Source organism: Pipistrellus hanaki (assembly GCF_964339955.1).
Source record: "Pipistrellus hanaki genome assembly, chromosome: 8".
NCBI lineage: Eukaryota > Metazoa > Chordata > Mammalia > Chiroptera > Vespertilionidae > Pipistrellus > Pipistrellus hanaki.
In genome coordinates, this window is record NC_140510.1 from 38,268,570 (window position 1) to 38,286,499 (window position 17,930).

At 35.5% G+C, this 17,930-nt stretch overlaps 1 protein-coding gene across 10 annotated transcripts in view; it reads left to right on the forward strand.

The window, feature by feature from the left end:
- SLC4A10 (solute carrier family 4 member 10) overlaps positions 1 to 17,930 on the forward strand; it is a 215,688-nt gene that overhangs the window by 173,062 nt on the left and 24,696 nt on the right. For all 10 annotated transcript variants that reach the window (XM_084891509.1, XM_084891514.1, XM_084891510.1 and 7 more), the window contains 5 exons: positions 1,400 to 1,561; positions 2,959 to 3,072; positions 4,189 to 4,350; positions 14,907 to 15,158; positions 16,009 to 16,077. In XM_084891509.1, coding sequence (XP_084747635.1) covers positions 1,400 to 1,561; positions 2,959 to 3,072; positions 4,189 to 4,350; positions 14,907 to 15,158; positions 16,009 to 16,077 — 759 coding nt within the window. The remainder of the gene's footprint in view (positions 1 to 1,399; positions 1,562 to 2,958; positions 3,073 to 4,188; positions 4,351 to 14,906; positions 15,159 to 16,008; positions 16,078 to 17,930) is intronic.

Consider the following 17,930-nt stretch of genomic DNA (forward strand, 5'->3'; position numbering starts at 1 on the left):
TAGCTAGCAAGGAAGGTATTTGCAGTTAGATTAGAAGAGGGGGCAGAATTGTTTCAGATAATTATAAGGTATACTAACAATATTTCTTAATAATCCTAGCCTTAGAAGTAGCTGCTCAAACTAGATTTAATGGTTCGTTGTTTATTTTTGAATAACAGTGTAGCTGTCTGTGGTTTATTTTACAATCTTTTGAAGGTATTTATTTTTTGCTATATAAGGGCTCCAGGGCCTGAGGCATTGTTCAGTGGGAGGACTCTGTGTTATTGACCAATCCATCAGTGCATTTGTTTCTTTAAAATCTCTGTACCATGGCACAATTCCATTTCTGTTCCGGTCCAGAATATCTCAAGGATTGATCAAGTCACTGGTTTATGTAAGCAATTATTTTCTGTTTCAAAATAAAAATAAATACATTAGTAATCCAATCTTCAAAATAAGAGAAACCAAAATGATTTTAAAAGAAAATTTTCGATTTGAAAATATTAATATTTAAAATGCTCAGTTTTTCTTGGAGAAAGAAATTTTTTTTGACTTTGCTGCCACCTCATGGCTAAGGCAGTAATTAGCCATGATCCTTCAGGGGCTTATAAAAATATATGCCAGGGGAAAAAGACCACTGAAAAGTCAGAAAATATGAGCTCTGTCTTGCTCATGAAGTAATATTTGTTGTTGGTGGTGTCTGTGATCTCAGTTTGGGATCTGAGATCCCTATCTTTGACTCACAATTTCATTTCAGCAATAACATAACATAGTTTTTTTTTGTTGCCTTTCTTATCTTTTTTGGTAGATTTTGGATTAGATGATTTTACAAAATCATTGTTCTTTAATAAGTAATAATACACCCCCCCCCCACCCCCATGGATACTGTATTTGTATCACAGCTCTACTGCCAGCAGCAGCACTGAGATCAGAGCAAATTACTTAAACGCTGTCCCAGTTTCCTCAGACGTGAAATCAAAGTAGTAACATCTACCTAGTTTATAAGCTTGACGTGCAAATTAAATAAGATGATGTATTTAAATGGTTTGGCATAGTGTCTGACCTGGTAATCACTCACTATGAAGTATGTCAAATGTTCAGTAAATATGCTGTTAGGAACTTAGTTGTATAAGCTTAAATACATATTATGGTAAATCAGTTTTATAGATTTAAATTTAATTTGAAAAAGGCCAACATTTTAAAAGTGGTTCATGCTCAAATTTCACATCAGACTGATATTTCTCACCACTGAACCTGTCCAGATAGAAGCCGTGGAGCGTAGTGTGTTGTTAAATCACGGTGAGGGCCATAGATGCAAAGCTGCAGCATCTCCCTGACAGCTGGCCCCAGCTGTTGGACGTCTGAAGGGACTGTGTCCATTTTTCCTTAAGAGCTCAGTTTGTTTTACTTCCTCTGGCAGGAATGCAAGTCATTGCACGGAGAGTATGTGGGACGCGCCTGCGGCCACGAGCACCCGTACGTTCCAGACGTTCTGTTTTGGTCCGTGATCCTGTTCTTTTCCACGGTTACTATGTCAGCCACCCTGAAGCAGTTCAAGACCAGCCGCTATTTTCCAACCAAGGTACTTAGACTACAGTTTTCTGGATTGAAACATAAACTACCTAAAGCAGGTTATGAAGGCATGCATGTTTAGAGAAAAAAGAAAGAGCACTTGCTGTGATAAACGGATCCACTAAAAAGCTTTTGTGTGAGCAGGCTGCCAGGGTTGGAGTGGAGGTAGCTAGCGGAGGAGGGAGAAGAAGGAAAAGCATTTTGAGACAGGTGCTGGAAGTGCACATGAACCCCAGGCTCTCTCCTTCAAATCCCAAAGATCAGCTCCCACTTGCCCACTTCCGTTTTTGGAAATGGAAAGTGCACACTGCAGTAGTGACTGTCACTCCCTTCAGTGAACAGTGGGAGCTGTTCCAGCCTGACAGATACCTCCTTGGAGCCACTGCCACACTCTAACTGGGAGAGCCCCTGCAAAGCCCATTGGAATTCCATTCTCTTACATTTCAAAGTGTCAGTCCCTCCCCTAACCCACCACGATTGCATCTGCATATTTGGAAAGGAAAGTAAACACAGCTTAGTTCAATATTTAACACTGCCAGTAACACCTATAATGTCTGACTCAGCCAATAGAAAACAAGAAAACGAGCTTTTTAAGGATGAGCTGATGATTATAACAAAAATTCCATCCTGGGAAAATGTTTCAAGAACTGTTTCTTCTGCAGAAAACTTCAGTTTTCGTCACCTCCTTCCATAAGATGGAAGGTCTATTTCTCTCCCTTGAAAGTCTAATTTGATTAAATTATTTTCATAACTTGAAACAACAATCTCCTATATTTTTGTGTGTGTCATAAAGTCATCCTAATAAAGAAGCCAGATCTTGGTGATCATTGCATTAGGATTTTCGCTGAAAGATGGCTTTATGCATGAGATGGCTTTAAAACAGGCTTACACAGAAGAACTTTTAATTTTTTCTGCTCTGTTTTGCGCATTCCTTGCTGCCATTCTGATATCCCAGATATACTAACTAAAATACTATGCTTCTTCAATAAAAACGCTGATTTTATTTTATGGTGCTTCAGGTTTATCATATTAAAATGTTGCCTGTGTGAGAAAGAGTTCTAAAATGTAGCCAAATTCTGGCCTTGCAACTTTATTCTATGTTGTAAATATTCACGCACTTAGCTTCATAATAAACTTAGATTTTAAATAAAAATTAAAATAGCACAATAACCATTACAGCAATTTCTCAGTGCCTCTTTCTGGAAAGGTTGAGTATGTAGCCATCTTAATGACAGTTACATAAATATACATTCAGGTTCTGACAGAGCTAATGATAATATTCTAGTATGCATAGCATATAATATTGTGATGCTACATCATAAAGTTTTTGCAAAGAAAGATTATGTTCCTGAGTATTCCTGTCTATTTATAGTTTCTTCAGGTGACAGATGTTTTCATTATTTTTAGGTTCGATCCATAGTGAGTGACTTTGCCGTCTTCCTTACAATTCTTTGTATGGTTTTAATTGACTATGCCACTGGGATCCCATCTCCAAAACTACAAGTACCAAGTGTTTTCAAGGTGAACTTACAGCATTTTCTATTTACCTCTTCTTCTCTGTGGGCCAAATCTTCACTTAGATAATGGCTAGAAACCTAGAACTTGGGGTTTTGATGAAAATATAAAGCTATAGATTAGTAAAATGCCCATTAGTATGACTAAAACTTTGGTCTACTATTTAAAAAAAAAAAAATTAGGAACTACAGAAATAGAATCCTGGAGGCCATTTGACAATATTTCCTGTCAATTTTGCTAGTTGAAATATTTATATATAAGACTCCTAAGAGTTAAGGAAGCATTTTGAAACTAAGGGAAATGCATTATCTTGATGCAGAATTGCCCAGTGAATAGTACTTAAAAATAGGTCTGAAACAGAATTCTGTGTGACCCTTGTTGAGTTCCTTAAACTTGATTTTTCTTATCTATCAAACAGAGCTACGGGCTTCCTCATAGAATTATTATCAAAAAGACTTCCTCTGGGAGGGATTCATCTCAGGCACCAGCCATGTTTAGAACCCTCCCCTGAACCCTTAATGTCACCAATTGTCTTTTTGCTGTTTTCAGATAATGGCCTGTGCATACATCATTTTTAAGGATGAGCTGATGATTATAACTAAAATAAGGTTTCACACAGTTGTCAACTGTAAAAATAAATATTTTTGTAAATATATATATATATATATACACACACACATATACACACACACACACACACACACACACACTTGCCAACTGGAAATGGTAAATATTATTTTATCTAATATAGGTATTGATTAAGAACACAGATTTTTGAGCCATTCAGAGTTCAAATCCTGTCTCCAGCACTTATTAGCTTTGGGATTTTGAGCAATTTGTTGGATCTCTCTATGTCTCAGTTTTTTAATCTGTACCTCCTTATTTGTTGCCAAGGAAAGAATGAATTAAAATACGTAAAGCACTTAGAATGGTGCTGGTACCTTATAAGTGCTTTGTAAACATTAATGTTATTCATTATTATTATTAATGTAAACATTAATATTATTCACTCAGCATATCAGTTTATAATTAGGGTTTTCCTGGAAGCATCTGTAAAATTTAATTTGATTAGGTATTCATTAATTTAGCTCATAACTATGTACATTCTTTTATTTTTCACAGCCCACCAGAGATGATCGTGGCTGGTTTGTTACACCAGTAGGTCCAAATCCATGGTGGACAGTAATAGCTGCTATTGTTCCAGCTTTGCTGTGTACTATTCTAATTTTTATGGACCAACAGATTACAGCTGTCATAATCAACAGAAAAGAGCATAAGCTAAAGGTATAGTTTAACATTAATTTTAATGTAAATTATTATGACTTGACTGACAGCAATTGACTTTCATTATACTTTATATTCTGTAGTCAATCGTATAATGAAATATTAAAGTAATGCTTTCAAGTTCATACTTTTTATTGTTTTTATTCAGGATATTCTGTATTACAATAAACTTAAAGTTAATTGTTTTTAGTTAATTAATTAATTAATCAATAATACTTGGCTAAGTTCTAAACTTTGAAACCTTACCTTCAGGGTTTAAAATAAAAACAGTGCCTAAATTCTAACTTTCTTTATCATGTTTAACATATTTTAATGAAATAATCTATTCTGGTGAAGTGCATCTTTACCAATTTATCTTACATTGGGGATTTCTTTATTTTTTTATATAACCCTAAATATGTCTATTAGATTACATTCATTATTGGAACAAATTACATCTTCAGATATTTCTTGTTTTTTTTGTTTTTGTTTTTGTTTTATTCCTCTGTCTATAATGCCCATGACAAAACACACACACACACACACACACACAAACAGTTATAAATGTTATAGACTGTAAGTGACACCTCTATTGAGTTTTATTGCATATTTTAATGCCTTCCTTTTTTACAAAGAGAATGAATATGGATATGTTTTATATTCTGAATCTGCGATTTTGCAACTGAGAATAATCAAAGTTGTTTATTGGTATACAATTTGTCTGAAATATGTAATCTGAGTGCTATCACTTATAAGAACATGTTAAATAAAATCAAAGTCATTGAATGGTTACAAATTATCTAAATCAATTCTTCTAAAAACAGAACATGCACAATCTTGTTTTGTTTTGGAATCATGTACATACTCTAAACTCTAGGAAAAGGATCATTGTCAGAGCAACAGAAATCATGCTCCAAAGGATTTATAAGCATGTTTGTTAGAAAGATTAAGATCTCTGATTGAAATATTAGATGGTAAGTAGTAAAAACATAAATGTAAGAAAACAATGATTTGTAATAAATCTTGTTAACAAATGAATTTTCTATATATAATGGAGAGTGTGTCTATCTTAAAACAAAGAGCATTCTTCATTCTCTTTGTAAAAAGTAACTTAAGAGTGCTCATAACCTTTTTTGAAAGTTCATTCAATTCACTTGTTTTTGTCAAATAAAGTCTTAATTATTAAAGATATATTTTACAAAAACATTTCATAAAGTCATAGGAACTAGACCAGTGGTATGCTGATACATGTTTAACAACCAGTTCTCTGCATTTAAAAAAGAGAGAGATCTTGGTTTACTATTTTAATAGTATGAACGCCCCATCACCGCATGGCTCATTTTATGCTACCAGTGTGACATCAATTGGCAGGAAAATTATTTGAAAATTAAACAATTGGCTCTGATAGCCTATATGAGCTGGCTCCCAAAACATCGCTGAACTACACAATTCAGTAATAGAAAGTATTAGAAACAGAAACATTTACAGTCCTCAAAACAAGGAATTCAGACTCCCAAGTTTAATAGCCTACTTACTTAATATCAATCATTCAAAAGTATTTGCTTTTAAAATATTAACCTTCTGCAAAAGCAAATGTCACCACTACCTAATTATTAATGTTATATAGTTGCTTAAATAGATCTATAAAACAAATATAACTACTTTATATTGAATAATTTTAGCCTGCTACTCTCTAAGAAGTAGGAAAACGTTTTTCCTAGACACCAGTTATATTTTAAAGCTGAAAATGCCTATATTTTTTCATGATCAAGTAACGTATGATTTTAGTTTTTTTTTTAGATAATATGCAAAGTTAAAAGAAAAAAGTGGAAAATACCATCATTTCATTACCTAGAGATAACTTCATTAACATTTTTATAGATACCCAAGCATATATTTTTATACTACATATGTCACTTGCATTTTTTTCACATAAGATCATTATCATGGAAATCATCCAATGTCAACAATGCAAATCTGCATTATCATTTTATTTTTTAATATTTATTGTTGAAATATGTTCCCTTTCCCCCCTATTGACCCCTTCTAGCCTGTCCCCACCATTCTCCCTCCCCCACAGGCATTCACCACCCTATTGTCTTTGTCCATGGGTTATGAATATATTCACACAAGTTCTTTGGTTGATCTCTTCCCACCCATCCACCCCTGCCTTCCCTCTGAGATTCCACAGTCTGTTCTATGTTTCTGTGTCTCTGGATCTATTTTGTTCATCAGTTTATTTTGTTCATTAGATTTCACATATGAATGTGATCTTATGATACTGTCTTTCTCTGACCAGCTTATTTCATATAGCATAATTCTCTTCAGGTCCTTCCATGCTGTCTCAAAGGGTAAGAGATCCTTCTTTTTTACTGCTGCATAGTATTCCACAGTATAAATGTGCCACAGCTATTTTATCTACTCATCTAGTGATGGGTACTTGGACTGTTCCCAGATCTTAGCATGTATTCTTAATAAATTGTGCTGCTATGAACATAGGGGTGCATACATTCTTTCTGATTGGTGTTTTGAGTTTCTTAGGATATATTCCTAGAAGTGGGATCACTTGATCAAATGATAGTTCCATATTTGATTTTTTGAGGAAACTCCATACTGTTTTCCATATGAATCTGTATTCCTACCATCAGTGTACTAGAATTCCCTTTTCTCCACATCCTCACCAGCACTTGTCATTTGTTGATTTGTTGATGGTAACCATTCTGACAGATGTGAGGTGATACCTCATTGCCATTTTAATATGCATCTCTCTGATGATCAGCGACTTTGAATATTTTTTCATATATCTCTTGATCATCTATATGTCCACTTTGGAGAAATGTCTATTTAAGTCCTTTGCACATTTTTTAAAAATTGGATTGTTTGTCTTTCTCTTGTTAAGTTGTATGAGTCCCTCATATATTTTGGATGTTATCAGAGATATCATCGCCAAATATGCTCTCCCATAGAGTGAGCTTCCTTTTCATTTTGTTAATGTTTTCTTTTGCTGTGCAGAGATTTTAATTTTAATGTAGCAGGATACAAAATTAACAGAAATCTATGGCATTTTTATACATCAACAATGAATTCTCAGAAAGAGAAACTAAAAAAAAAAAAAACAACATCAAAAAACCTATTTACCATTGCAACAAAAAATTAAGATACTTAGGAATAAACTTATCGAAGAAGGTAAAAGACTTGTACTCAGAAAGCTATAGAACATAGAAAAAAGAGATAGAGGAAGAGATAGGGAGAATATACTGTGTTCATGGATTGGTAGAATTAACATAATTAAAATGTACATTCTACCCAAAGCAATCTATAGATTCAATGCAATCTCTATTAAAACACCAATGGCATATTTCACAGCTTTAGAACAAATACTCCAAAAATTTATATGGAACCAAAGAAGACCCTGAATAGCTCCAGCAATCTTGAGAAAGAAGAACAAAATTGGAGGTATCACAATACCAGATATAAAGTTATACTACAAAGCCACTATAATCAAAACAGCCTGATACTGGCACAAGAACAGGCATATAGATCAAGAACAGAACAGAAATGGACCCAAGCCATTATGCTCAATTAATATTTGACAAAAGAGGCAAGAGCATACAATGGAGTCAAAACAGTCTCTTCAATAAATGGTGTTGGGAAAATTGGACAGATACATGCAAAAAAAATATGAAACTAGACCACCAACTTACCCCATACACAAAAATAAACTCAAAATGGATAACATACTTAAATGTAAGTCGTGAAACCATAAAAATCCTAGGCAGGAAAATCTCAGACATCTCTTGTAGCAATATGTTTATAGCTACATCTCCTAGGGCAGAGAAAACTAGGGAGAAAATAAAAAAGTGGGACTGCATTATAATTTTAAATGTCTGTATATATATTTCATTATATGACACACTAGAGGCCAGGTGCACGAATTCGTGCACCATTGGGATCCCTTGGCCTGGCCTGCGGGATCGTGCTGGAACTGGCTCTCTGATATCCCCTAAGGGGTCCCAGATTACAAGAGGGCACAGGCCAGGCCAAGGGACCTTACCAGTGCATGGTCAGGGCCAGGGAGAGATGCAGGAGGTTGGCCAGCTGGGGAGGCACCGTGGGAAGGCTCCAGGGCATGTCTATCCCATCTCGCTCAGTCCAGGATTGGCCAGACCCCAGCAGCAAGCTAACCTATCAGTTGGAATGTCTGCTTCTTGGTGGTCAGTGCTCATCATAGTGAGTGCATATCATTAGCATATTACGCTTTGATTGGTTGGTTGAATGGCCGACTGGTTGACCAGACACTTAGCATATTAGGCTTTTATTATATAGGACGTTATAAATTAGACAAATAGATCATATTTTAAGAGTAAAATAAGTTGTGTAATCATTGCTTCCTTTCAAAAGAAAATATTTTTAAAAAATATATTTTATTGATTTTTTACAGAGAGGAAGAGAGAAGGATAGAGTTAGAAACATCGATGAGAGAGAAACATTAATCAGCTGCCTCTTGCACACCCCCTACTGGGGATGTGCCCGCAACCAGGGTACATGCCCTTGATTGGAATCGAACCTGGGGCCTTTCAGTCCACAGACCAATGCTCTATCCACTGAGCCAAAGCAGTTTTGGCAAAGGAAAACATTTTTTAAGTCTTTATATTTAGGCAGGAATTCCACAAATTTCACTGAAAAATTATTCTTTTTAAAATTATCAGCTAAATTGATGGAGGCAGTATTTTTTTCTAAATATTAGTGGACTCATATTAAAACAAAATGTGGAAGTAAGTGAAGATTTGCTGCGGGTGGCCATTCTTTTTTCCCCATTCTCTGTCGTTACTCTTTCCCAGTCTCTCAGAACTATAAAACACACAGCACTTCTTCCTGTTCTTAATAAGCCTGTGGTTGGCCCTTGACATCTTTGCTAAACTTCAATTTGATGTATTTCCTTCTTTGCCTATCATGTAGAATAGCTAAAATATAATAAAGCATTCTTTCTGTGAACTTTCAAGCATTTGCATTTATAGAATTAGATGTAGAAAAAACATTTAATATTTTTGTCACTAAAATAAATTTGAGGCTATATTAGTAAACTATATTACATCATTTGTATATTAATTTTTTATTATACAAATAAATGACCATATATTCAAAAGATTCATAATGTTTCCCTTTAATAGTTATCAATAGAGCAAATCTCACTTAATCAAACTTTGGTATAGTTCCCCAAGTAGAAGAGCCAGTCTCTTCTTGGTCACTATGAGTCTGAATATCCTATCTTCCTACATGGATATGGAAGATACTTTATCTACACTGAACACTTTTTTTTCCCCCCTCGTTGGCCTCTAACCTTTGTCTTCTTTAAGCATTGGAATGGTGTAGTCTATTGTTACTGATTATCTTGTTAACATTAACAGTCCTTACTCAGAATAATGGTTTGTTCTTTCCGCCTGTTGCTTCTCTGAAATGTTTGCACTATCCCCTGGCTTTGACTTGAGCCACATTGTCACAGAAAGACATGTGTTTCTTAGGTATATCCCAGACCACAAGATAACCACATTTTCAGCGTTTACTTATTTTTTTCCTCACTTGAAAGCCCATTTTTGCCTTGAGTGGAGCATTCCCAGAAATAGTTCAATGAAGTATGTTTTGTGGTTTCTGTATCAAGCACCTGATGGATTCCACAACATGTGTCTAAAGGTATCTAAGTCAATACCATATATCCAAGTCACCTTGGAATTCAGCTTTTCATTCCTTTTTTCTCCCAGACTTATAGTGGAGGTCTTTTCACCTTTTCCTTATTTCTGTTACCAAAACTAGTAGTTGATTTTCTTTTAGAAGAACTTTTCGTGCCACTAAAAATGGTTTTTATTATTTTGTGAGTGTTACTACATTACACAGGAATGACATGTTGACCTACAGAGGCTAAATCCAACTCACTGGCACAGTAATTTACTCTTCCCTTAGAATGAGGAAGCTCAAAATTAGCCAAACTCCAACTCACTGTGAATCATGACTTTTGGGTTGATCATGGTGATCACATCGGAAGATAGATAAATGTCAAATCACTATGTTGTGCACCCGAAAATAATATAATATTGTATGTCAACTATACTTTAATTAAAAGCTTTAGAAGCTGTAAGTGTAAACATTTGAGAATGCAAATTATCCTCTACATTATATATATAGATATAAATCCATACTTTATCTAGCATTTTTTGCTTGTTCATACCTTTCCAAGAGAAATGGAATAGGCATAGGTTAAATGAATCTCTTTGAAAAGCATTACACATGTTCAATTAAAAAAAAGTATTTTCTAAAAATGGAGAGATATTATTTTACAGAAAAGAAAGTTTCTGTTCAGGTACAACTGTGGGCTTTTCTACATGTTTCTGTAGACAGTTCAGGCTTCTTTTGACATCATTTTTAATAAACAGCAATACAATCCCAGATCACTTGAGTAAATGAATGCATTTGCAGCATTCATTTGGCACCATATTCTCTTGATGATTATGGCATTTGATATGTTCTTTTTTGCCCTCTTTGTCAGCCTGGTTCTTCATGTCAATCTATAGTCTTTTAAGTGGTTAACTTGACAGATGCAGGAAATTGCTGCCAAGCTTTGAAATGAATTTTTTCAGCAGTGGCATCTGGGTATCAGATGGTCCTCTTGGCTGGCCTCTTGTCTTGCTGCATGCTGGTTTTAGTGGGGTCTGCTGTAGCATCACCTGTTGCTATGCTCCCTTTCCCTTCCATATGTCCATTTCCCATGATTCATGGGTGAATGTGAGAATAAAAGCTCTGGTTCTGTCTTTATTTCAGAAAAAAATTCTACAGAAATATGTTCGAAGGTGCAGAGTTCCTTCTTTGACAAAGGGATACTTCCCTTAGGCTGGCATGCCTATCAGCTAATACTTTGGTTATAAAGACGAAGCTTTTAAAGACTCATTAAATGAAAGAGAAGGAGGAGAATGACGATTAATGAGTGAAAGTGCCAAAACTGCTTTATTTTTTCCATTCACATTAAGATGCTGCCATTGTTGTACAGCATGACCAGGGGGAGCTGTATTTTTGTTTTTATTATATACTTATACTTTACAAAGCTAGCTTTTTAAATTTAAAAAGAAATTATTTCCTCGGAGAGCATTATTTTTTTTTCTGCTTCCTGAAAGTGAGAACATGTTTACATTATTTTAAAAACACTTTACAAGAGGTATAGGAAATCACTATCATGAAGAAGTCCTTCCTCATATTATTAAGCCATAGTCAACATGGGTCCTGGGAAAATCCAGGGTGTACAGGCTCAAGGCCCCATGTCCTCTGCCCTTGGAAGTTTATCCCCACCACTAGCGAGCTTCCATTCTCTCTCAGCAGTACTACAGCTCCACACAGCACCAGGGGCCGTCATTCACACTGTACTCCCCCAGAGGCTGGACTTGAGCAAGGCCTTCACTATTCTTGCTCCTCTATCCTGAGTCCCTAGGAGAAAGCAGTTCTCTAACTGGCTAAGATATTGTCCTTTCAAGGGACCCAAATTTGAGTTTTTTTAAAAATATATTTTATTGATTTTTTACAGAGAGGAAGGGAGAAAGATAGAGAGCTAGAAACATCGATGAGAGAGAAACATGGACCAGTTGCCTCTTGCACACCCCCCACCGGGGATGTGCCCGCAACCAAGGTACATGCCCCTGACCAGAATCGAACCCGGGACCTTTTAGTCCTCAGACCGACGCTCTACCACTGAGCCAAACCGGTTTCGGCCCAAATTTAAGTTTTAGTCCATGCATCGACACCTTCCAAAATGTTCTGCAAAAGGACCTAAGGAACAAACTATGACCCCAGTGAAGCTTCTTCATTCCTATGCCTTTTTGTTTAAGTGGATATCAGGGTGTTTCTCAGCCCACTCTCCTAATAATGAAGATCTTTCCTGTATTGCTTGCCAAGAAAAGTTTCTAGCAACTTCTTCACAGGGAAACTGGGTGTGGGCAGGGTGGTGAACTAGAGCCTTGCCCTGCTCAGCTGACCCAAGGAAGAGTGCCACTGACAGTGGACAAGGAGGAGGCCATTGTGTGGATGTGTCCCATTGTCTCCTTGTCTCCTGCACTTTTACAATCTGGCAGGGACAGGCAGAAAGGAAGTACAATGGACTTAAATGGTGTTTTTCTCAATAAAACTATGAACAAAGCAAAATAGCTGAAAGGAAATATGACCGTGACGAACATGCAACAAATAATCCATGTGTTTTACTCCAGGCTATATGAGCTTTCATATTAACTGTAAACTGCTTACAGTTTGGTAAAACTGCCTGTAAAATAAAAAAAAAAGCCAAAATTATTCTTTTAGAATTGGTAATGTCTGCTCATGCTCATGACAACAAATTTAACAGCTATATTTAAAATTATACATATTAATCTGGATTCCAAAAGATGTTTCAATGATGCATATTTACTTTTTAAAAAGTCAACTTAATGATTGCTTATCGTATGCCAATGACTGTGCTGAAAACCGTAGGAAACACTGAGAAATTATATGTTACCTATCCTTAGGAAACATACTTTTATGGAGGAGCCTTAAAACAAATGAGTTCAAAAGAGAAATTCATTGTTCAACTGCTAGAATGTAGTGGTCTCTAATGTTTGATGGCTGTGTACTATATACCCATTATGGCTCTAAATGATTTGCAAAATTAAATGATCTATTTCTCACAACAACCCAATTTGGTGGCTCCTGTATCATCACCATTTTTCAGATAGGGAAACAGCGGATCAAGGTCATTGGCAGGGCCAGCCTTTGATTCCAGGCCACTTGTCTCCAGAAACTAAACTCTTAACCACTTTATTACACACACACACACACACACACACACACACACACACACACACACACACACACCTCAGTGAGAGCTGGAATATGAACTAGGCCGCGCCCTTTGCTACTTCTGAGACTTTGCCCTGTCACCTTCCCAAGGGAGAGGGAGAGGGAGAGGGAGAGGCTAACGCGGCTCTTCCCCATTTTCAACTTCTTTAGAGAGCAGTCATCAATTCCCCCACGTTTCACATGCCCCTTGCATTCTCTTTCCCTTTTTCACATTTCCTGATTGGTCCAAAAAAGCACTTACGTTTGCAGTACCTGGAGATCAGTGATAGTGAAATAGGATCACAGAAGAGATAGAAAACACAAAAACTATGATTTTAAGTTGCTGAAACTAAAACAAATGGAACTGATTGTGTGTGTGTGTGTGTGTGTGTGTGTGTGTATACACGCACACACATGTGTATATGTACATATATATGTATAAGGAATCTTAGGTTACATGATACTATTTTCCTAAGGAAAGTCACCCATTGAAACAAAAGAAGGCAATGGAAAATTGAGTATTTTAGAATAATTTATCTTTTAAAAAATAACTTTATTGTTGAAAGTATTACATATGCCCTCCCTTTTCCCCCACTGACTCCTTCTAGCCCGCTCCCATCCCCTGCCCCAGGCCTCCACCACCCTATTCTGTGTCCATGGGTTATGCATATATGCATATAATTTCTTTGGTTAATCTCTTCCCACCACCCACCCACCCACCTCCTGCCTTCCCTCTGAGATTTGTCAGTCTGTTCCATGCTTCTATGTCTCTGAATATATTTTTCCCCACCAGTTTATTTTGTTCATTAGATTCCACATATCAGTGAGATCATGTGATAATTTATCTTTAGAAGATCTCATATGAGAGGATACTTGGATATTGTCAGGAAGTGTCTTCTAGTCACAATCAGATCATTCTTCGTCCTGTTGTTGTCACGGTCCCTACTTTGTTTTCTCAGCCTGATACCTGATAGAAAGTTGGTACTTAATACTTTATATATATATATATATATATATATATATATATATATATATATATATATATATATATATTATTGATTTTCTTACAGAGAGGAAGGGAGAGAGATAGAGAGCTAGAAACATTGATGAGAGAGAAACATCGACCAGCTGCCTCTTGCACACCCCCTACCGGGGATGTGCCTGCAACCAATGTACATGCCCTTGGCCAGAATCAAACCTGGGACTTTTCAGTCCGCAGACCGACGCTCTACCGCTGAGCCAAACAGGTTTCGGCGGTACTTAATATTTTTATGTGTGATTAAATAATAATGAATTGTGAATAATACTAATTGCAAATTAACTTGCCCATTTAAGGAAACTATGGAAGTGACTGTTTTTGATCATGGCTTTACTTACCCAATAGAAATAGAATAGAAACTAATGTTAACATTAACCTGGAAATGCCTATCAAAGTATGTAGAAGACACTATAATCATAATTGCAATAGGAATACCTGCAATATTTCTTTAAGTGAATTACATATCTTGACACTGTTACCTTTTTATCTTTATTTTGCATTTTATCTTTATTTTGCATTTTTGCAGTTGTATAAGACTGAAGATAGCATCTTTCTATTCTTACTGTTCCATGGTGGTTGTGTTATTTGTCTCTATACTAAGTTCAGGTCTTATGAGTATTCTCTCTCTCTCTCTCTCTCTCTCTCTCTCTCTCTCTCTCTCTCTCTCTCTCTCTCTTTTTGTTTTAAACAGAAAGGCTGTGGATACCATCTGGACCTATTAATGGTGGCTGTCATGCTTGGTGTGTGCTCCATCATGGGCCTGCCATGGTTTGTGGCTGCCACTGTCCTCTCCATCACTCATGTCAACAGCCTAAAACTGGAATCGGAATGTTCAGCTCCAGGAGAACAACCCAAATTTCTTGGCATTCGGGAGCAAAGAGTTACTGGGCTTATGATTTTTGTTCTCATGGGTTCATCAGTCTTTATGACCAGTATTCTGAAGGTAATAAAATCTGCCCTTCTGAATTTAAGAGAAGGCAGAACATACTTAATATTGTTTAAGAGATTTCATTTGAATATAAATGATCAATTTGCAAATGTTTTATGGCAAGTGATGAAAGTAATTAATTTCTTTACCATGTTTATATAACTTTTTAACTTAATGGGGGAAATTGTGTGCTGTATTTTAAAATCCTTAAATAAAAATTTAGTCTTGTAAAGTAAAATTTGATGTGTAACTTATTACTATAATTTTGAAATGGTGACAAAGTTGTGAGAAAGAGTACCTCATTATTTCTTGACTTGTGATCTGAATTTACTACAGGCCTAGACAAAATAAGGCTTTTTTTTTTTTTTTGTCAATGGAAAGCTATACTTGCAATTAACATTACCTAGTATAAGATAAAGTTACAGAAGTAAGCAATATTATGGGCATGGCCACAGGTGCAGATGTATATGTTCCATAAAACTAATAATATGAAAGCATTAAAGAGTAATTATTATGTCATAATTCTGATAGATATTTCTAAGCTGTGTTATTTGTATTTTATTGTAACTCATCTAAGTTGTCTATAATTTATAAATTCTAGTTGAAATATTTATTTACATAAATTTACGTGTATTTAATAATTTCATAAGTATATTTGCAAGAATTGATGTGTATGTCATATAAATAACTATAAGTTTAGAATGATGCCGAGTATTTAAAGAAAGAATAATTGAACAATCCACAATTTTACAAACATCTGGTATAATGTAGAAACAACATCTAAGTATTAGCTTCATTCTTCGCCTTTAATCCAAATAAGTTGTTGAAAATAAATTGTGCCTTTTCTCCAATTGTTTTTTCACAGTTTATCCCTATGCCAGTGCTGTATGGAGTGTTTCTTTATATGGGTGCTTCATCTCTAAAGGGAATCCAGGTAAATTATTTACAGTAATAAAGGCACATCTATGATGAGTTACCGCAAGGTCTATTGATGCTAAGTCTTGTGATAGTTAAGAAAAGGACATCATCTTAGGAACAGGTTTTAAATTAAAATTAATTTAAAAAATAGTCATATTTCTAAAAATTAAAAAAGATCCTCATAGGCATCTTAGGTTCATAATCCTAGGGTACTTTTGTTTACCTTAAGTATATTAAAATTGAAATTTTTAGATTTCACAGTAACTAATCATAGTACATTTCAAAATATATACAAATACTTTTAATCTTTGTTACTGTCTTCATGATTATGGAGATATATATATATATATATATATATATATATATATGAGGCTAGAAAAAAACTCTATGCACAAAAATATTGTTACACGCACTTTTAAGATATCAGAAACAATCCCATTATCCAACATTAGTAAATGATTATATAATCTATGGTATATTAATTGAAAGGTGGTAAATATGATGATAATAAAAGTAACATGGTAGAAATGCTTATGGCACAATGCAAAGTGAAAAAGTAGGAAAATAAATTTTATCTACCATTGGTTTATAAAGCTATGATATTGGTCAGATTAAAAAGGAAGACAAATAAATAAAAATAATTTATTGCCCAGCCAGTTTGGCTTAGTGAATAGAGCATCTGCCTGAAGACTTAAGGGTCCCAGGTTTGATTCTAGTCAAGAGCATGTACCTTGATTATAGGAGAGATCCCCGGACCTGGTTGAGATGTGTGCAAGAGGCAACCAATCAAGGTGCCTCTTGACTTGTGATCTGAATGTTTTCTCAGATTGATGTTTTCTCTCTCTCTCTCTCTCTCTCTCTCTCTCTCTCTCTCTCTCTCTCTTTCCCCCTTCTTTCCATTCTCTCTGTTTCTCTAAATAAATAAATAAATAAATAAATAAATAAATAAAGTAAGGTAGTTTCAAAGTATAGGGAAAGGCTTATTAATTGTTTAAAGACGTGTTAGAGAAATAAATATAGTTGGGTTAGTTTTCTATTGCTGTATAACAATAGAATACATAACAATAACAAACATTTATCTCACAGTCTCTGTGAATCATGAATAGTGAGAGGAAGCCTCTGCTTGCCTCATGGGCCTCTCCACAGGTCACTCAAGTGTCCTCTTGACATGGAAGTTAACTTCCATTGGAGTGAGCGATGAAAGGATGAGCAAAAGTCACTGTGCCTATTGACTTAGTCTCCAAAGTTGCCCTGGATCACTTCTACTTTTTACTATTTGTTAAAAGCAAATCACTATGTCCAGTTTGTACATAAGGGAAAGGAAATTAGACTTCATCTCTTTATTTTGGTTTGTTTGTTTGTTTTTGTTTATTTTTAAATCTTTACCAAGGATATTTTTCCATTGATTTTTATTTTTTTTAAATATATTTTCTTGATTTTTTACAGAGAGGAAGAGAGATGGATAGACAGTTAGAAACATCGATGAGAGAGAAACATCGATCAGCTGCCTTTTGCACACCCCCTACTGGGGATATGCCCGCAACCAAGGTACATGCCCTTGACTGGAATCGAACCTGGGACCTTTCAGTCCACAGGCTGACATTCCATTGACACTCATTGAACCAATTTTGGCTCCATTGATTTTTAGAAAGAGTGGAAGAGAGAGGGAAAGACAGAAACATCGAAGTGAGAAAAACACATTGATTGGTTGCCTCCTGCATGAGCTTCCATCAGGTCCCAGGCCAGGGAGAAGCCTACAACTGAGGTGCTAGCCTTTGACTGGAATCGAACCCAGGACCCTTTGGTATGAAAGCCAAACTGGCTAGGGCTCTTTTCTCTTTTAAAGAGAAAAAAGTACTAAAGAATTTG